The sequence below is a fragment of the Rhinoraja longicauda genome, chromosome 31 (genome assembly GCF_053455715.1).
Source record: "Rhinoraja longicauda isolate Sanriku21f chromosome 31, sRhiLon1.1, whole genome shotgun sequence".
NCBI lineage: Eukaryota > Metazoa > Chordata > Chondrichthyes > Rajiformes > Arhynchobatidae > Rhinoraja > Rhinoraja longicauda.
Window position 1 is genome coordinate 5899897 of NC_135983.1, and position 21810 is coordinate 5921706.

Consider the following 21810-nt stretch of genomic DNA (forward strand, 5'->3'; position numbering starts at 1 on the left):
GGATGTGGCCAAGGTTGACAATTTTGAGTTAAGAGCCTAAAACTAGAATCGGCAGATTTAGGATGAGGGGAAAGATTTAAAAGGGACTTTTCCACACAGAGGACGGTGGCTGTATGGAGCAAGCGGCCAGAGGTAGTTGTAGAGGGAGGTACAATTACAACATGAATTGGCACAAGGTTCAGAGGGATTGGGGACAAATGCAGGTGAATGGGACTTACTCTGCTGGATAACATGGTCAGCATAGATGAGTGGGCTGAAGGGCCTGTTTCCATGCTGTATGGCTCTATGACTCTCTGAGGGAAGGTTGCTGATGCTGAGATACGTTATTTGAAATGGAGATTTAGATTTAGATTTTTTTAGATTTAGAGATACAGCCCGGATCCGCGCCGCCCAGCGATCCCCGTACATTAACAATATCCTACACACACTAGGGACAATTTTTACATTTACCCAGTCAATTAACCTACATACCTGTACGCCTTTGGAGTGTGGGAGGAAACCGAAGATCTCGGAGAAAACCCACGCAGGTCACAGGGAGAACGTACAAACTCCGTGTAGACGGCGCCCGTAGTCGAACCTGAGTCTCAGGCGCTGCATTCGCTGTAAGGCAGCAACTCTACCGCTGCGCCACCGTGCCGGGAGCTGTATTAAACTATAAAGGGCCTGTATTCCTGAGCAGATGTCATGAATTGGAAGTGAGAGGGTGAAGGTAATTCAGAAGTTTTGGAGGGTGAAAAGTGTTTGCGCCAAGAGAAATGGTTTCTGGAATCCAGCTCCTGGAAGGGAGGTCGAGTTGGAAATCCTCATCTCATTCCTGGAAAAACCCTTAGTGAGATTTAACCTCCACGGCTACAGGCCCACAGTGGGTCAGTAGATGGGGTCAGATGGGACGAACAGCCTCAATTTCTCTGCCTCCATAAGTTCAATGTCCCCAGTACAAATTCCCCAGCTGTGTTAGGCTAGGCTGAAGTGCCTGTTTATGTGATAGGTTCAGTAGTTGTGCACTCCAGTTACAGAACTCGCTCCAGAAATAGTCCGGTCTAATCCGGTGAGGTCTGGCTTTATACCTACTATGTCCTGATCCACTAAATATATAACAGTGACTCCTGCAATACAGGGCTCATTACCGCTCATAAAATAAATAATTGCTCAAAGGAAATTCTTTCAGAATAGGCCTTAAGATGATATTCATGTCATCGGTGCAGAATTAGGCCATTCGGCCTACTCCATCATTCAATCATGGCTGATCTATCTTTCCCTCTCAACCCCATTCTCCTGCCATCTCCCCAAAACTCCTGACACTAGAATCCAGAATCTGTCAATCTCCACCTTAAAAATAGCCCTGGACTTGGCCTCCACAGGTGAATGAATAACTGTGGCAATGAATTCCAGATTCTCCACCCTCTGACTAAAGAAACTCCTCCTCGTCTCCTTTCTAAAGGTACATCCTTTTATTCTGAGGCGATGGCCTCAGGTCCGAGACTCTCCCACTCGTGGAAACATCCTCTCCACTCCACTCTACCTAGGCCTGTTATCAGTGTGTACACCCCACCTCTGAAGCTGTGGAGACCTGGACTGCCAGTGGCAAAGTCCTCAAGGGACAAGACAACAACTGCCAAGGTTGTCTCATTGGAAGGATGAATGTGCCGTTCCAGGCTACCATTCCCAGTACTAAGGACTTAGTAATGTTGGGCAGACAGTGTCTTTGCATCTAGGCAGCAGATCCTGAAACAATTTATTCCAAGCTCTGTCATGGGAAGAAGTTAGACACAGAAAAGGATGAGCTCACACCTTCCTTGAAGAAACACCACATCCCTTGTCACTCCTGATCACTCTCGCGTAGTGGAGAAGGAACTTTAGAGATGGTACTGAGAACCTCGAGTGCGTGCGTGCGTGCTTGCATCAGGAGCAATGGAATGGAAACCTGGGGGAAGACACGGCAGCTCCCAAACTCCATGCCTGCCCCATCCATTGAAGAACCGACAGTGGCCACACTGGCACCATCAGCCTCTTCAGAGGTAACGTCACAATAGACAAACCATCTCAAGTATACCCAAAGTGCTGGAATAACTCTGTGGGTCAGGCAGCATCTCTGGAGAAAATGGATAGGTGACGTTTCGGGTCGGGACCCTACTTTCAGTTTGAAGAAGGGTCCCGACCCAAAACGTCACCTATCCTTTTCCTCCAGATGCTGCCTGACCCGCTGAGTTACTCCAGCACTTTGCGTCTATCTTTGGTATAAAGCAGCATCTGCAGTTCATTGTTTCTACATTCCAGATCACGTAGTGAGCAATTTGATTTGACACCAGTGGGATATAGATAGGTTAAATGAATAGGCAACCATTTGGCAGATGGAGCATTATGTGAGATAATCCACTTTGTTAGGAAGGATAACTGTTGTTCAAATTAAGATAGACTACAAATGCTGCTGTACACAGGGATTTAAGTGTCCTTTACGTGAAGCAAAGCAAACTCTCACACAGATCAAGCAAGTGGGAAGCCAGATGGATTGTTGACCTTTACGGCAAGGGGGATAGAGGACTAAAGTACATAAATCGTGTTGCAACTTCACAGAGCATTGGAGAGTATATCTGGAGCACCCTATATAGTTTTGTTCTCATTTTTACCAGATATAATTTGAGGTAGTTCAGGGATTCACGGTTGCTTCTGGCAATGAAGGGGTGACCTTAAAAGGAAAGTTTGAACAAGATTGTGCCTGTCGGGTAATCTCATTGCAACAGATTCCATTGGGGATAGTCAGGGGAAGATGTTTCCCCTTGTGCAGAATCCAGGCCTCAGAGGAAGTTTCTAATGAGTTTTCCCATGTGATACAGACGTGAAGGCAAATCTCCACTCTCACGACTTTCATGTACTTTAGGAATTCCCAACCTCAAAGGGGCTGTGATTGAATCCATTCAAGGGAGATATATCTTAGAATTATCGGGCAGTCAAGAGTTATGCGGGACAGGCAGGAAAATGAAGACCAATATTGGATCGGCCATGACCTTATTGAATGGTGGGGCAGCTTTGACAGGCCATCTGGCCAACTCCTACTCCTAATTATGTTTATAAGGACCTTGATAAAAGGCACCCTCAGATATTTGTAATGCTACCTTCAGAGCTTGAAATAATGTCACATCGTTTACGGTTCAGAATAATTGGTTCCATTTCACATGAATCTTCATGAATGAGAGCAGCTAGTTTAGCATGCAGTCATTAGATGATTCAGAATGTACATTAAATCATCACTGACTCTACACAAGATTCCCACCGCTGTACAAGTTGGGAATGCAATAGCCGTCTTATTTGGCGCAAGTGAGAGCCTGCACCAGGCAGTTAAAGTGAGGCCAGGTTTGGGGTATGAGTTTAGACAAAATGCAGGAGTAACTCAGCATGTCAGGCAGCATCTCTGGAGAAAAGGAATAGGTAACGTTTCAGGTCGAGGTCCTTCTTCAGACCATGGAGTATGAATTGTTTTATTTGCCTATTAATTCCTGTATCCTGAACCACAAGTCATCAGTATTACTGAATATGTGCAACTTTTATCACAATGAGCTTCCCTTCCTTCAGTCACACTGGCCATTGAACAACAGCCCACCTCATTCACCATCTAACTGTGTCTTTACTGGGCAATGGTATGAAGGTACTTTATGCCTAGGTGCAGTGAAATTATTTTATTACATAGTTGACTTCACAGCAATCCATGTTCAAGACCCCCATCAGGTTTCCACACGTTAGCTGGAAATCGCTCCCTCAAAGGGGTCCATTTTCTTTCTGCTGGAAGCTCAAATGAAGACCACCAGGTTGTTGCATCATGAAAGCAAAAAGTTTTATTCAAGATTTCAACTACATTTAACTACCACAAGGAAGACTTCTCAATCCAGGGTGTAGTCCAGTCAGAAAGTAACACGAAACGTTTTAATACATTATATCACTGCCACAAATTATTTCCATGACTCAAATCAGTTTCAGAATTGCATACAATACAAAAAAAGGGAGAAAGGAGGGGGGCCCCCGTTACACAGGGTGAAATATACAGTACTGAATACTGAATTTTGTATGCATTACAACTTTTTTTTGCGTGGTTTAGTAATGACATGACCAACATTCAAAATGATCTTCAGTATTTACAACAGTTGTACTGTTTGTATTTAAGATGATAACCAAACTTTTCACTTTAGGATTATCCTTTTAAAAGCAGTTGCTAGAGCAACCCTGATTTCTTAAAAGATACAATGTACATTAGATTACATGAAAGGAAATCAAAAGTTAATTACAAGATGCAAAAAAAAATAGTAAGAAAGACAAACTACTGTGTGAATATTGTTCAGAGGTAGTAAGTGAGCACTCTAAGCTACAGAACATGTTGAAATTCTATTGGTTCATATGAGTTTGCATGAGGTAATAAAGCTGTGTCTTGGTTGGTGAGATGTATAAATACTCTTTACCTACATTATTTACAACACTCCATGTGAACGGTGCCATTTCCTGCCAGAGATAGGTTGAAATAGCAAATCTGAAAAAAGTATGAATGCTGCACCCATCTAGTACTGTAAAACCCACGCTTCAGTACACATAAATTTAGAAGCAAAGAGTTACGAAGGCTGGCATTGAGTTAGTGTGTTAAAAAAGGAACAATTGTAAATAGCACTCCGTAATAACAAGTCTGAGAGAAAAAAACCCAATATCAGTTCTTGGCAACCCTCTGGTTATTTATACATGGGTAATAAAACTGCTCAGCCGATCCTTCCAAATGAGTCTTTATTCTAGTTGTACAGTTGTAATAAAAGAAATTTGATCAAGATTCTGATATCATGTAACGCTTCGTTGTTCTAAGCAAGCTATCAATTCCAGATATCTTGCTAAAATAGTTTTAAGCAGCAGCAAGAGTTTAGCTTTGCTAACTTAGTTAATTTATGACTGTCTGCCTCGGCACCAGCATTCTTGTGTCTTGCAGTCAATTTGAAACATGCATTCATACCTCAAAAGGTCACGATGCTTCACAGTAACATCTTACACATATAAATCTTCAATCCATGCTTTCACCCTTTGTGAATTTCCATTACAAATTAACTTTTTTTGTTCCATTTTTTAAAAGTCTGAAAACACTGGATCTATTTAGTTCTTTGTCTCAACAACTGACTAAGGCAAGACTGTGCTGTAACTTAACACAATAAATGTAGAAATCCAAAGGGAACCAATCTGTTCGTCTTCAAGGATATGAATTGTAAGTTTACTTTTTTTTCACTAAAGAGCAGGGTTTTACAGTAAAGCAGCAGGTGACTGGGTTACAGAAAATCCACTTTTCTTCTCCTACTGGTCAGTGCTAATCAAGGCCTATTGGCTCAGGGAATGGATGTTGCTAGGAGATCAGTTAGAGGTATCAGAGTGCACACTTCCAGGTCCTTCTGTTGGTGAAGTCACAGAAGATGGAGTGGTTGCATCTTGCCATCCTCCATTAGCCTAGAAAACACAAACAGTGTGCTGCAGGTAAAAATCTGTGACGTACAAGAACACATTCTCTTTGTAATTACATTTAAAAATCTATCTAGGATAACAAAAATTAGTAAACGATAATATGCATATTGTCATGTAAACCTGTGAAAAACAATGCAACAATGATCTTGAGTCAATCAACAATGATCTAGGTGTGTCTAAAATCATGGGAGGAATAGATCAGGTAAATTCAGAGTTTCTTGCCCAGAGAACGTGAATCGAGGACCAGAGGACATCGGTTTAAGGTGAAGGGGAAAAGATTTAATAGGAATCGGAGGGATAACTTTTTCACACAAAGGGCGGTGGGTGTATGGATCGAGCTGATGGAGGAGGTAGTTGAGGCAGGGACTATCCCAATGTTTAAGAAACAGTTAGACAGGTACATGGACAGGACACGTTTGGTGGGATATGGGCTAAACAGCCAACATGTCCCAGTGTAGCTGGGATATGTTAGCCGGTGTGGGCAAGTTGGGCCAAAGGCCCTGTTTCAATGACAGTTGAAAATTCTATTCCATTAGAATGAGCTGAAATCTAAAAAGACTTCATTAGCAAAGATTTCTTCAATAAACTGAAAAGATATTGTTTTAACCACTCAAATTATGTTGAAGAGAAAGGTTCCCCCACAAGGTAGCTTTGACTGAGAGAGAATCACCTTCCAAGTTGTATTTATACAGATAAAATTATCAGTGGTGCCAAAACAAAAGCTAAACGGAACTTTAGTAATCCCCAATCAATACTGTAAGTAATTTCCTGCAAACCCATAGCACGGTGAAGCATTCTTTCAGTGAGGAGCAGGCAAGGATTGCCATGATATGAAGCTCCTACCCTGACCCATGCATGCAGGCATGTGCCAAGCTTCATCCCTGGCACTCTGTCAGTGGTGAGAATGGAAGGAGGAGAGGGGGGCAAGTCACCTTGTGCATCGGTCAGCAGGCTGAAGGTTTGCCACAAACTGCAGAGCAGGCTGCCTGCCCTCTTCTGAACAGTGCAAAGTGATTGTAAAGGAGAGAAAATAAAATACCATTTTAAAATTAAATGTTTGAATAAGTTCCCCTATTTTTAGCTTCATATTTTAATTGCCTCATGCCAGGATGCGTTCTCGACCAGTAGGGTAGAGTGGAGCAGTGCGAGATGATATCCTCCAAACACTGGTAATGGCATATCTTGGAAAAACCTTCCTTCATCCTCCAATGCTTCACCTGTACTCAGCATCTGACCCACGGCCCCCTGTCTATCCAAACCCTCCACTAGCAACGTGCCTACCCCCCCCCCCCTTCCCACCACACCCTCATTGTGCACCTTGTGCACCTGTGCACGACTGCAATGCCCTGCTTTCGCCTTCAAGAAGGCTTTGCCCAGGACCCTATTTATTCAGCTTCTTCTTGGGTGCCTCAAACTTATAAACTCCTGGCACTCGTTAGCTCTGTAATTACTTGCAATTCATCCTGTGGATTCCTGGGCACAGCGCGTCACTGTGATATTACAGCTGATCTAACACGCAACATGCACCTTTTCAGATTTCAGCGGCCACAACTGCCCACATACCGAGTTCTCAATCTTGGGGTCGTGTTATTTGACAGGACTGACACGGAAACCAGAGTGATCGAACCCGGATCCCTCCGCCATACCCCTGCACTACAATTAGGCAGCACTGCAAGAGTGACATGAAATTAAAATAGCGTCATGAGTGGAAGAAATATCTTTTATTACAAGGGCAAAGCATTGCTTTACATAGATAATAATTCAAGAAACAATTGTGTTTGGGCTGGTGTGGCCAGAGGTGAAAGAGTTGAACTAGCTGTCAAGGCAAGAGTTCAGTGGAGGTGCTCTGGGTACAACCGCGGCACAGTGCCTGCATCCATTAGTGTGGATTCCATCTGTGAAACACATCAATTTCAAATTGAATGCTCATTTTTCTTACATTTTAATTTTCTCTTCATCCACACTACTCTGTGTAGCTTCTGCAGTCAGGAGGCCACAGTGATTTTACCTATTGACTAAGTGGGTATGAACATTCATCAAACCTGCAATCAGTTACTCCTCTGGCGCCTCACACCAATTCAGAATTACCAAGAGCACCTTTCAATTCTATTCCACACTCTCTCTCCATTTTCTGCCGTCTCTTTCTTGATCCCCTTAAAACATACTACACATAATCTACACACACAAAATGTATATAATGCAAATTTGTCACAAAAAGAACAATTTATTACAGACACAGAATGAGATCTACCTTGCAGGGCTGGAGTTTATTTTTTCTAGAGACAGCCGAGTGTTGCTAGTGGCAATGACTGTCACTAGCAAATTTCTTCATCCACTAGCCGGATGATTGGGATGACAAAATGAAAGGTGAATCCTGGGAAGCTGAGGCACTGTTCTGTGGAGCTCATTAGGAAAATCTTGCTAGTGTTTAGAATACTGACTAGCAAAACTGAAAAATCCATGAGCAATCTGCTGGGCAGCCAGTATTAAATTCAAGCACTGATTATAACTGCTGTCAGACTCAATCTCCTGAAAAGCGCTCACATTCTGTGCAGACAACATTATTTAGATTTAGGAAAGTACACTACTCAGAATGCCCCATTTTAAAAATAAAATATCCCCCAAGATTGTGAATCATCAATCCAGGCACGGCTCTAGTTTTAACTCCTGCAGGCTCGTATGGATCAAACCGATCCTACATGGCATCAAACAGGGAATGATTTCTGCTGACATAAGGAGAGCTGGCAGAAACAAGGCAAATATTGAAAGCAGCCTCTTGCAAATGAAACCAAGCTAATCTGCTTTGCACAAATTGATAATCCATTCCACTCCGCTTAGCGAACACCCGATAACTGAATGTTTTTCTTGGCAAACAGAAGTTACAAATCTAAATCTGTACCTATTGGATTCAGTCCTTTCAGCTGTGAGCAAGCTCTTGGTCAAATGCCACAAACCCATTTCTGCAACTGAAATTACAGCCTTCACAAGGTGCCTTGTTACTCCAACAATGCACAATCAATCACCGTTCAAAAATCTAGCGTCGTAATTAAAACCAAATAAACAATCCAACAGACTCTTTGAGAGTTTTGAAAGGGAGTGAAGATTTACTTCCTTCAAAGCAAAACAAAAGATAATTCTAAATCCCAAAGATATTGTATTTTACATAATTTAAAAGCAGATCTCCAGGCAGAACAAGAAGGAGGGCCAGAAATAACGAAGCAAGCAATATTATGGTATCTTTGCAACAGAAGAGGCAAATGGTCATGTTTTGGTGGGAATACAAGGGGGCGTCTCACATGAAGTTAACTCCTGCAGCAAAGGGTCATGTTATATGGTTGAATTTGGAAAGGGGTAGTGAATTGTTTTCACGTGGAAACAGGCCCTTCAGCCCACCAAGTCCGCGCAGACCTGCGATCCCCGTACACTAGTTCTACCCTACACACCAGGGACAATTTACAGAAGCCAATGAACCTACAGGCCCGCATGGCTTTGGGGTGTGGGAGGAAACCGGACCACCCGGAAAAATCTCACACGGTCACTGGGAGAACGTACAAACTCCACGCAGACAGCATCCTAGGTCAGGATCAAACCCAGGTCTCCCTAGCACTGTGAGGCAGCAGCTCTACCGCTGAGCCACTGTGCCTTTTAATCATATAATTTGAAAAGCACCTTCCTATTTTTATTGACTGTTCACTGCTCAACCAACAAGTTAAAATGTAAGTTGGCACTTACAGGGTGCCAATTACTGTTGACAAATATTATTCACTTTGCTTCAACCCCTCATTTCAAAGTGTACACATTCAGTTTGCCAGCAGCAGGAGTAAGCAGAAGAAGATGGACATCGCTGGTCCTTGTGCAGGAGACTGCTTTGTTGATCTCATTAACAGTAAATTAAATGTGAATTTTGAACTCGATGACACCACCGAATTCCTACATAAACCACTGGTACTCTTTGCATTTGCATCAGGAATGAGAGATACGGGAAATGAGTTCTCCTGATGTCTTGGCCTGTAGAGGCAATTGCTGAAATCAATGTCTGATCAAATTTCTGCTGTGGCAGACAGCTTGTCGCTACATATTTTTATGTCAGTCAGGAAGAGGGAAGGTGCAGGCCTCGTGAGTTGAGGAACATTGAGTGGAAGTGACGGGGCAGCCCTTTCTGTAGGGGCCAATGTGAGCCACATTGACTTTGAGTGCTTGCGGCGAAGACTAGCCTTTGCTCGAGCCTCCCATCGCCAAACATCAGCAGCAAAAAAAGGTTAGCGTATGCTAATAACGGTTTATTTACAATGTGGCTAATTTCCAAAGCAATCCGTCTGCATTACTATAAAAGTATAACGTACACCAGTCATGCATGCTGTCAATATTTAAAAAAAATATTTATCAATGTATGAAGTGGGTTGCAATCTTTTACCCATCCATGTAGACACTGTGTATATTAACATGCGGTTATATTTTCCTCTTGGGAAATATCCTTTACATCAGTATTTCCAAATTAGACATGTACAGTTCAACCTGCACCTTTGGATTTTGCCAGATCCGTAGGCTTATTGGCAAATATACCGTATTGCCTCTAGAGTGTCTATATTTAGAAAAGAATACTTTCCTCGAACACCATGAGAAGGCAACACGATTAATCGTGAGGACAATGTTAAAAGAATAATTTAGTCATCGTTATCCAAATTTTGGAGATTAGTTAATTATGCTTATCTTATGATCCTTGCTGTGCCCAAATGTAATCTGATTTTGGGGAGATGATGTTGCATATATTAATAGGGTCCTGCAGGGACAGCTGTCAAACTATATCCCTCCGTTTAAAAAATAATAAAAATCTCAACGTCCATACTATACCAGAGTGGTATAATGCACTACACTATCATATGATGCCTTATCAAGCCTCATCAACGAAGATGGAATTCATGACTTCAAAATGCTGCAGGCAAGGACAATTTTGCATTCCATCTTCCAACCACAGTATTTGGCAATGATATATCCAACACGGCAAAGTATTTTACATTGGATTTAATGTAATAGGACAAAAGATTTCCATCTTTAGCTCTAATTTAACAACAGTGCATTGTTAGATTTTAAAAGAACTATTTTTCTTACATAACTATAAATTCTTTACATAGGCATTCCTTTAAGGAATGTATGGTGCTTTGTTCTTTCTGGATCATGTAACCCTCCCTGCCATCAAAAGCTGAATTAAGAAACTATAATGGCTTACACTGGCAAGGCTTTAGTTTTTCTTTTTCTTCTATGGACACAGAAATAAAAGTGTTCCTTACGCTCAAACTGTGTGGACTGTACAGTGAATTCCCTCCAAGACCATCACTGTATCCGCCCGTCTGATTGATAACATGACGCAGGGAATCCACCTGAAGCAAAAACAAACAGAAAGGAACATGTCAGACCTGATGTGAAAGAGCTGTCCTCTGCTTACAGGGAATGATAGAGGAGTCTGAGATGCGTAAACTTGCCGTCCCGCTTTCATTTTGGTAAGATTTATCATTATGTTTTTAAAATTTTTAAGCTGGCACCCAGTGTGTTAAAATTTGTTTCTTGAAAGACGTCAGGCTAAGCTTACATACCACACTGAATTCTGCGAATTTTGCCATAGGGTTTCTAGAATTTATTTTGCACCCAATAAATAAATTACAGGCAAAGGCTGTCTGCAGCCAGTCAGCATGCTGTCTGTCAGTAACAATTTAATGGATCACCCTTAACAAGAACTGCAGTCATTTACTGACACTTTTTACAGAAATGATTACATTGAGGATGACAAACAGTGAAAAACTACACTGTTTGCATGTAATACAGCCAACCACTTCTATAAATATGTTATTCAAATATTGGTACTGGACTCACCTCATGTCATTTACTTAAGTACCACATCAGTAACATTTTAACTTGTTATAAAAAGTCATATTGTATTTGGAATGCTGCCTTTCTCTCCATTTAAATGGACAAAAGGGGGGAAAAGTGTGGGTCTCCACCCTCTCCCAGCTGTGTGATATTTCAGTGGACAAAAGTCGTCTAGCCCAAAGAACAATTCTTATCTTGAAAGAAAGGAACAAGATTTAAAACAAAAACATAAGGCATGAAAATAATGAGAGGAAAGTTGTGAATGAATATGGCAGAAGGTTACACCAGTCACCAAATTCCCCAATTTTCCACCCACCCTGGATAGCTCAAGCCAGAGCCGACTGCATTCACATAGTTTGAAAAATCAGACATGGAACATCACAAATAACGGACTCAAAACAATAATGATAATATCAAAGCAGCGAATGGATAATTTAATTAATCTGTACTTTAGGTACAGAATATCTACAGGGCTATAGGTCAGAGTAAGGCTGTTTTACTGCCTAAGCCCTACCCTGCTTCCTAGGCCCTGGCACTGGGCATTCTTCCTACCTGTGATTGCACATTGGCTCCGACTTGGGCCCCTTGGTAAGAATCCCCATTCAGATTCTGCATGTTCATGAACATGTCCCCAGAATTTGGTAGGTTAAAAGAACCAGAGGAACCTGGAAAGGAAAGAGTCAGGCACCTGAATCACAGAGGGCTTTACATCTCTCCCCAAAGTTCTCAAAAGAAAGAGCACACAAGAGAGAAACAGAAATAAAAAGAAACAAGACAGAAAAGAAACAGCAGCCTTTCCATCACATGAAAAGCATTAAGAAAATTGTCCAGATTCTTATAGAATGAGGAGATTCTTTTTACAAAGATCTCTATTCTGTCAAGTAATGACCTGCAAATCCCAAAGCGGTGAATTCTGAAGTGCAGTTGCTGGCTTTAGTATGAGACACACGAAGGAGACGTCAGGAACTTACCTTATTGGGAAATGGCAAATTATTGCTTTCAGAATCGCAGCAAAGTTTTTAATTTATATCTTTACAGCTGGGGCTTACAACATGGTTGATTTTAGCATAAACTGTATTGCAATTTTCAGAGTCCATTTCTTAAAGAAGCATTTGTTCTGATAACATTATGCTGCCTTATGGCAAACCGAAAACAGCTAAAGGTTGGACAGTGTCATGGAACCTTTGCACTTACCGGACGTGGGTGTAGTGGGAGAGTTTGCCTGGCTGTTTTGTACGGCAGCTGCAACGGCGTGAGCAGCATTTACAGCCGTTTTTGCAGCGTATAGGTTGGCTTCTTCTTGGAACTTTCCAATGTTCTTCTTGTACCTGATTCGTTTATTGCCAAACCAGTTTGATACCTGAGGAAAGGAGAGAACCACGTGTGAAAAGCACTGGTATTCTTATGCACATTCTTCATACTATTCATATCACGCCTGGGTCTATCACAATTGCAATTTCTAACTTTTTCCAATGGGTATCTCGACTAATTAAGCAATAATCAAGGATAGGTTGCAAGTTATTAGGAATTGGAGCATGACATGAATCTGTCTGTCTCTCGGCAGAACAGATACTCAAGGGTTTAAACATCGACCACGACATGCATCTTCAAGTTTACCGATGTGATTACGTTGGGAAAAAAAAAAAAAAACACGCCAAAACATTAATAATAAAGAAGTAATTGTTGGTGCATTAAATACCAGCTGCCAATCAAAAATTGTTACTGAGCTGGATAAAAAGTGCATTCTTTTCTTTGAGAAGTGGTAAGATGAGAAAGCCTGGAAATGCCATTGTTCTTTGTTTCTGGTCTGGAACAACCTGGCTGTGCTACAATTTAAATCATGTTCAGTTAGATGAATATGAATAGAGGGATGTAAATCAATAATAAATGAACCAGTGTTCTGCATTCTCCCTTTGAACATAGTAAGATCAGGATCTCTGTTGCCTGGGCTAATCTGTGTCCATTAACCTGCGCAGGGATCCTTATAAATTGGTTAGTAATCATTTGTACTTTGGCCAAAGGGGGCAAAACTGGGATGATGCCACAGTATTATTTTCAAAGGACAAAACATGGCAAGAGAGCAATTACATTTGCAGTGTGTTCTGAACGAATGCAGTGGACGTTAAATATTATTCACCGCACTTTACAAAACACAGTTTAACAGCAAGTACCGGTGAAAGAATCAGAGGGCAGTAACCCAGTCAGATGGTGTTATAAACTGCTCGAACCAAGTCTGAATGATTGAGAAACTTCATGTAAACTCCTGAGATAGATTACAGACCTTAATGTGCACTCACATGCTGGTTAATCACCTCAATGATATTTTCTCTACTTAGTGTAAAATATTTTATCTTACTACAGTTGTTAATGGAATATTTCTGCAATCATTACTGAAAGTGAGCTGCTGACCTATGGGAAGGACAGGGGGTAAATTGTCTTTATGGTGTTAGATTTCTATCTCATGGCTTGAGTTAAAGGTTATAGCTGTGTAAATGACATTGGAAAAATATATTAAAATCCTTTGTAATGCAAGCATGACAAGCTGGTTTATTTTTCACCGGTAATCTGCATATGGATGAGTTCACCTAAAATTCTATTTTAATACAGTCGTTAATTCCTGGGTTTTAAATAGAAATGTCTGAATGAAAAGCGTGCACAAAGAAACAGCACACAGGTGTAGAAAGATTACCAGGTTCATGGCAGGAACATTCACAATGGATTCAGATCATTTCACAAATTCAGAGCCAAGCTTAAGGATATTTGGAAATCACACAAATCAAACTATTTTTTAACATTATTATTTTTTTTAATTGCTATTTTTCCCAATAGGGTTCTGGGTATACACCTTATTTAACTTATGTCCAAATTCTAATTTAGGCTTAAACGTTATGCTGTTTATATTTCTTTCAGGTAGTGAGGGAATTTCAAATGTTCTTTTGCTGATTTTGAAAAATTACTTAATAATATTCACAGAGAGAAAAATGAGTATAGTTCCAATGTTTGGCCCAGTATTTTATCGGAGTTTGTGCAATGTACGGATTAAATTTAGAATGCAGATAATTTTGCAATCAGAGTGAACAGCCATTGTAATGTGATGTTCTTTTTTGTCATTTCTTTGTCTCTGTATTTTTTCAATTTCTCCTCCCTTACCTCTCCATTCTCTTGGGTTGCTTACAGCAAAGGAAAGCTTATGTTTTGACCCAAAATAAAGCCTCACAGAACCAAAAACTAGAAGTCTCACAAGACTAATCAGAAAATAACTCTCTCTGATTTTTATGTTTCTCCTTCGCTATGGAGACATCCCATGATTCAAAATAGAAGCAGAGAGGTAGGTGGAATTATTGGAGCTCTCGAGAACATCTACCTCCAGAGTTGTGTTCCATTCTATTTTCAAATCCTGATTGCAGAACCATTTTTAGACCGGCAAATAAAAAACACAGTATAGCAAACATAGAATTAATGTGATGCAATTTACCTTTGCCGCCTATCACAAGCTACCAGGTAGTCAACAGATAATTACCCGGAAACATTCTATACAATCTATAAGAGCATAGCCATTCTGCCATAAATCTATCATAATTACTGTGGTAATCATATTAACAATAATCGACTATTTATAACTAAAGTATCTATATTGTGCAAAGTCACAGATGCACAATGATAAAAAAGAAACAGCAACCATTCACAATGTGTAATAAATTCCAGACTGCGCACTAAAATTTTATATCTTTAGCACAATCTAAAATACGAGGAGAGACTTTACACACCATCAGATCCTTTGTAGCACTCCAGTCTCTGCTTCTTAATCTTTAATATCAAGGCAATTAAAATTAATGACCACTCATACAAACCACTGTGGGCAGTGTTTCCTTGACATCAGTTGTTTGATGAGCTTACCTTGAGGTTAACTAACAAGCAAGGTTTAATTGGAGCAAGGAAAGGGAGGACAATCATCTGATGTTTTTTTGCCTCATAACCACAGAGAAAACTGCTGGAACACCAACCACACACTACGAGGACTCTTCAAATATTTTCAAACAAAAGAAAACTCAGACTTTTTAATCCAGGTTGAATTTGTCTGGAAGAATATGATAAGTAGAAATCAAACAATCAATAAGCTGCCAGGATGGAGGAAACCTTATCAGTTTGCCTGTAACAGGTCATGTTTTTACTATTGCTCCCATGGTAATTGTTATATTATACCGATGTCTGCCCATTTCTGCCTCAAAACATTCATCAGGCTTGGCATCAATGGTATGCAATTTTAAACTATCAAAGTAGATACGAGCCAAATTTCCACAGACAGCTTACTGATTACAATATGGAATAATAATTGTTAGAGCCTACATAACAAATTACTGTAAATATCTTGCAGGTTTTTGATGCTTTCAAAATTAAAGAATTAACTGTTTGCTTGTTCTATTAATGTGAGTTTTAACTGGAATTAAAGGCTTTAAATGGGATCCTATTGCAGTAACTAACGTACTTTATTGTACACATAAATATGGAAATATGGTAATATTAAGATTTTGAATTTAAAGGCATGAAATTTTAGTCTGATCACAGAGTTGGCATTGCAGTACTCTAAACTTGCAATTATAGGAATAGAAAACAAAGTAAATTTACAGAGATACGGCCACCTAACTGCTCAGATGATTCCAAGAGGTTTTACTTGGAGAATTTGCCAGTTACTTTGCCAACTATCTGGGGAATGTATAACAATGAGAGACGAGCTAGAATTTAAAATTAATAGAATAATTTATTTGAATATTTGCAGTTACGAACAAGAAAATCTCACCTCTTTACAGGAAAAGGAAGGTGTCCATTTCATATGCTACCGGCTGAATTTACACGCTAATTGAGGATATGGAATATTGAATTCTGAGACACTTCCCTCCCATCCAATATTTTCCTCTTTACTTTCAAAGTCTTATTATGACATAGCAATATGATTAGAGAGCACTGGAAAGTACTTGACACTACATTAAGTAGGTGTTCTTCACATGTCGACCTGGGCAGAGTTTCACTAGGTTATTTAGCCACGGGGCACAATATATTTAAGTCCAGAAAACTCAAGCTCTATGTCACTGGAGAAGATGCAGCAAGCCAAGGCTCTGACTACAATTTTTCAATCCTCTCCAGCTACTGGAGGTGTGCCAGAGGATTGGAGAGTTGCTAACTCTGTACCATTGTTTAAAAAGGGAGGAAAGGTTAAACCAAGCTAGCATAACCCAGTTATTTTGATCATTGAGGGGCAAATTTATTAGAATTCATTTAAAAGCCTTCAGAGGCAAAGATTAATCAAGGGATTTGCTTCAGTCAGGGTGTGCCCAACTGATTTGACTGGATTTTATGTGGGGGTAAAAAGGGAATAGATGAGTACAACTTATTTCATGTTGTTTATGTGGTTCTTAACAAGCTTTCTGACAAACTCTCGCATGGCAGGCTGATCAAAAACAAAAAAGCCCGTGGGAGAGTGGCAAATTGGATCCAAAAACAGCTCAGTGGCAAGAAACTAGCAAATGGCGATTTTTGTAACTGGAAAACTGTTGGTAGTGAGGTTTCACAGGGCTTTGTAGTCCCTTATTTTCTGTATTAGATATTAATGATTTACACCCAAATGTAGTAGGCATGATTTATGTAGTAGCAATAAGAAGGAAAGATTTGGACCAGAAGGATAGAGGTGATCTGGTCAATTGGACATAAAATGGCAAATAAAATGTAATCTGGGCAGTGTTGGGTCATGATCTTTGGAAGTTATAAGATAACAGAATATACATTAATAATAGAAAATCTTGGCAATACTCAGCAGGTCACGCAGCATCTATGAAGATAGAAGGAAAGTTAAAGTTCCAGATCAACGATCTTTCATCTGAACTGGAAAAAAGAGAAAACAAATGGGTTTTAACTTGTAGAAAGTGGAGAGCTTAAAAGAAAAAAGGAATGTCGGGAACAGGGTGGCAAACCAAAGTTGCCCAGGTGGAACAAATGCTGTCCATGCCATTGAAGATAGGGTGATAATGCAGGTGGATCATAGCTAATCTATCTGGAGGAATGTAGATACAGAGAAATGAATGATGGCAGCGTAGCAGGAAAAACAATACTTGCGCCTGCAAGATGTAAAACACACCTCTTCCTGGAAATAAGAAATAAAAGAGAACCCTGGAGATGCAGCTGGATCTACCTGTAGCCGTGCAGTGACAAAAACTGTTGATGTTACAGATGGCATTTTCTATTTCTATTGCCAATGTTTTTTTAACTACAGTTTTTGCTTTTCAGACAACTTATACGATAATGAGTGGTGTGGAGAAGCAATGGGACCTTGGAGTATATATCTACACACCCTGAAAAGACAGTTCCACAAGTCAATAAGGTGGTTAAAAAACATTTTGTGATACTTTATTAAATAGACTTGGGTTATAATAGCAGAGATATGGCAGAATTGTATACAACATTAATTTGGGCGTCTTTTTCTAAACCTGTTGAGGCAAGAGCAGCCGAACGGCTTATTCTGTGTTGTCTATGACTGGAAGTAAATAATTCGGTAAACAACAATGCCTGAACCACTAACTTATTTCATCTCTCTAGATAAGTAACATAGTTCCAATTTTATAGCTGTGACGTTAACAAAACTATTGGCCTGCATTGTCATTATTGACAAGTTGTTAGCCACATGACAATTTTGTATCTTTAACATAGAGATCCCGAAGCTGTTGTCAGTGAGTCAACTTGTGGCAAGCATTTCTGTTAAATTACAAATAAATTAAAAATTGGCTGAAATAAATTTTAGAAATATTGGAATAAAACCGATTATTTTTCTGATTCTGATCTAAAGTACCAGAATTCTGACTTTACACTATAAAAAAAAAGAGTTGTTATCTAATCTTCTCCGCTTGGGAAGCACAATAAGGTACTGCGGTGCCTTTAATTAACCAAAGTCATTTTCTCTGCTGGAACAGGTGCCTTACTGGGGGCATATTTTCAGGCAATGTGAACAATTCAGAAGGGTGCTGTTGTGTGCAGACTCTATTATATGAATTACGGGGATTGAGCAAAGCAACAATTCAGAGTTAGGTGGCACAATGGTAGAGTTGTTGCGTTACAGCACCAGACACCCTGACTTCAATCCTGACTACGGGTACTGTCTGTACGGAGTTTGTATATTCTCCGTGACCGCGTGGGTTTTCTCCGGGAGCTCCAGTTTCCTCCCACACGCCAAAAATTGTAAATTGTCCCTAGTGTGTGTAGGATGGTGTTAGTGTGGAGGGATCGCTGGTCGGCGCGGACTCGATGGGCCGAAGGGCCTGTGTCCATGTTGTATCTATAAACTACAAAACTACACTAGTCTCTGGCCAAGCTTTTCTGAAAAGACCAAATTGTTATCTTTACAATCTTTCATACGTAAACTTCCTCGAGGTAAAATGGACGTGCATATTAATCACACAGCAAACATGAATGGTGGTCAACAAAATATAATCTGGAAATATATTTTAAATGGCAAAAGTCGCCAGCACTAACCACACAGCAGCAGCAGCTGTACTATTATAGTTCCCAAATTTCAATTCTAATATATATACCTCCAAACTTTAGACGTGCACTGTAATGCCCAGGCATTATTACACTGAATGTTTACAGCAAGAAACGAAGGATGAATTTCAACCCCAAAGATCCAACTAATGATAGTGCTGGCTTAGAGTCAGACCAGGTTAAGGGCAGAACGTTTTCTGCTACAATTAGTGAACCAGCAGGATGCATCACAAGCTGACAGCTTATGATTACTTTCAGATTTTTACAAAAAACAGATGCAAATTTTGTTGATGGGATTTGAATTTGCGTTATGGATTATTAGTCTGGAGCCCTGCAATATTGCAGTCTGGTACTACTTTTATGTACAGTGCAATTCTGTAACATTAAATTATTTGTTCTTTTGCCCGTGAAACTGTTCAATTTATAAGCATCAGTAACCCAAATGCAACCCGACTGACTAAAAGCCCCAAATCAAACAGGGTGGCCATTTATTTTAGATTTATTGCTCTCATGATCAGAAGGTTCAGGAATATAGGCAAATGGGGCTCTACTGAGACTTGGAAATGCTCAATTCTTTTCAAAATGTTTTTACACTGAGAGTAATTTAATCAATGCAATTCAGTACTGCTGTTAGCAGTGAAAATGCAGGTTGACTTTAGTTTTTTGTCATTGCCATTTTCTTTATTAGGCCTCATAATTGCCCATAGTAACAGAAAATCCAAGTAAAATTATTAAACTTGTGTCAAAACATCACAAAATCTCTAAATATTAAATTAAGACAGAAAATGCTGGAAAAAACCCATCAAGTCTGGTTGCATCAGTGGAAGAATGAACAGAAATGAAAATGTTTCAGCTTGATGTCTTTTGATCATTTCTGCATCGACAGCAATTTCTGGTCACACTTACGTGTCTGACCGCAACAATCCTCAAATCCTAAACATTTACATTCAAACAACTTTGTTTATAATTAAAATATAAACTCTCATCTGCTACAATAAATGTGCACCAATGATTGGAAAATAAACGACTTATTATTTTATTTGGAAAGCATTTTGATTTAAATGAGTAGTCATGGCCACGGAGAGATTGCATCCAGAATCTTGTATGCTTGTTTGGTCTCCTGATCTACGGGCGGGTGATGAAAGATAGAACATGGAGTATTCACCATACTGACTCTTGCAATGATGGTTTGTCAAAGCTGTACTGCTCTTAATTCAATCTCAAGACACACCTTTTCTGGAAAGTCAATTTCATTGCCACATACTGGAGTATTCAGATAATTTTCATGAACCGCTTCAATTGAATTTTCCAGACTATTCCAGCGGACAGTTAGGAGTCGTTTAACAAGAAAACGGGCCTGGAGTCAGACTGGGCAAGGGCAGCATGGGAATGAATAAATTAGCTGGATTTGTATGATATTTAGGGTGAGAGGGGCAAATTTCAAAGGAGATGTGCAGGGCAAATTTTTTTTTTTTCACAGAAGGTGGTGGGTGCCTGAAACACACTGGGTGCTGGTTGAAGCAGATACATGAGTGGCATTGAAGAGACTTTTGGTTAAGCTTATGCAGGGAATGGAGGGATAATGGTTATGTGCAGGCAGATATATGACGGTCCAGACATTGTGGGCCGAAGGGGCTGTTCTTGTGCTGTACTGTTCTGTCTTCTATGTTCATGACCACCATCGCTGAAAACTTAATTCAAAGTCAATTGATGGGACTTAAACACTCACTCTAGATTATTAGTCGAGACCTTATGAATTATTCATGCAGCAATATTATCATCACACTATTATAGTGAATCTCGTGAAAATGCTGATGCAATGAATCATAAGAACAGAGCTCGAATGAATTCCGTTGCCATGTCTGCCTCAAGTTTAGGCTTCACTGTCTGGTGCATGCTATTTTTTTATAATTAACATTGTTTAACGTTGTAGTTTTATTGTGTTTTGGATCGGATTTTGTATCTGTAAAGACCTCTTGTGCTGACAGTAACTATCAGTGCATGAAGTCACCCCCTGTACGAAGATGAAATGTATTCCCATCACTAACAAAAGCTTCTGTATCCCCAGTACATTCTAAAATGCATTTTAAACAGAATCTATTCTAAGAAAAGTACATCTAAAAAGCAAAATAGACTTTTTTTATATTAGCCTGAGCATTCAAGAAGGGGATTAAAAAAAAAAAGAACATGCAAATTGTTGGATAAAATATAGAATTAAAGGCTAACAAATTATACTGGAGCTGGAGTGAGCATTTTCTTATTTCCACTGTCTACTGTAGTATAAATATTCACTGCTTCTGACACTCTGTAAGACACTCATCTGCTTTTGTTGAAAGCATTTTTCCTCACTGGCTGAATGTCTGTGGAACAGATGAGGTAGTTTATCTGCAGCCAGAACACAGCAGACATGATAGTTTGCAGCAACTCTTGATGTAGGTCTCCCTTGAACTTGAGCCGTCAGTCTCTAATTTGATCAAGAATAAAGGGCACTGTGTAAGATGCGAGTGATTTTTCTTGAAATATGCCTGCATCATCTGCTAAGATTTTAATAAATATTTACTGCACTTACAAAAAAAGGACACATTTTGTTGGCTTAATGCTTTCTCCACAATAAAAAAAATTGTGTTTTTTAGTGACTTTTATCCCAATAAATTTTCAGAGGTATTTAAATACAAATGTGCATTTCATAAAATTGTATTATTTAGCTTTGTTGCTTTTATTTCATCTACTATCTACCACACAGAAACACACACGGCTAAAATTCTGCACTGTTTTGTGGTTCTATTAGTAATTACTGTAGATAAGCTACCATGCTGTACATGGGAGCCATCCACACAGCTTGTTATCGACAGGGTCTTTTATAGCTTCTCTATTAGTGAGGGAGTCATAAATAATGTGTGTGATACAGAGGGAGTTCAGTGTTTTGGTTTTTAATGTTTA

General features: G+C 39.8%; 1 protein-coding gene across 6 annotated transcripts in view; it reads right to left on the reverse strand.

The window, feature by feature from the left end:
* Positions 1 to 3820: 3820 nt before the first annotated feature.
* pbx3b (pre-B-cell leukemia homeobox 3b) overlaps positions 3821 to 21810 on the reverse strand; it is a 166156-nt gene continuing 148166 nt past the window's right edge. For 3 of the 6 annotated variants that reach the window (XM_078426452.1, XM_078426456.1, XM_078426454.1), the window contains 4 exons: positions 12538 to 12703; positions 11896 to 12008; positions 10767 to 10856; positions 3821 to 5463 (listed from right to left, as the gene is read on the reverse strand). In XM_078426452.1, coding sequence (XP_078282578.1) covers positions 5371 to 5463; positions 10767 to 10856; positions 11896 to 12008; positions 12538 to 12703 — 462 coding nt within the window. In that variant the 3' untranslated portion in view covers positions 3821 to 5370. Of the gene's footprint in view, positions 5464 to 10705; positions 10857 to 11895; positions 12009 to 12537; positions 12704 to 21810 lie in introns of all 6 variants that reach the window. The other 3 variants (XM_078426453.1, XR_013549212.1, XM_078426455.1) reach the window with 3 other exon arrangements.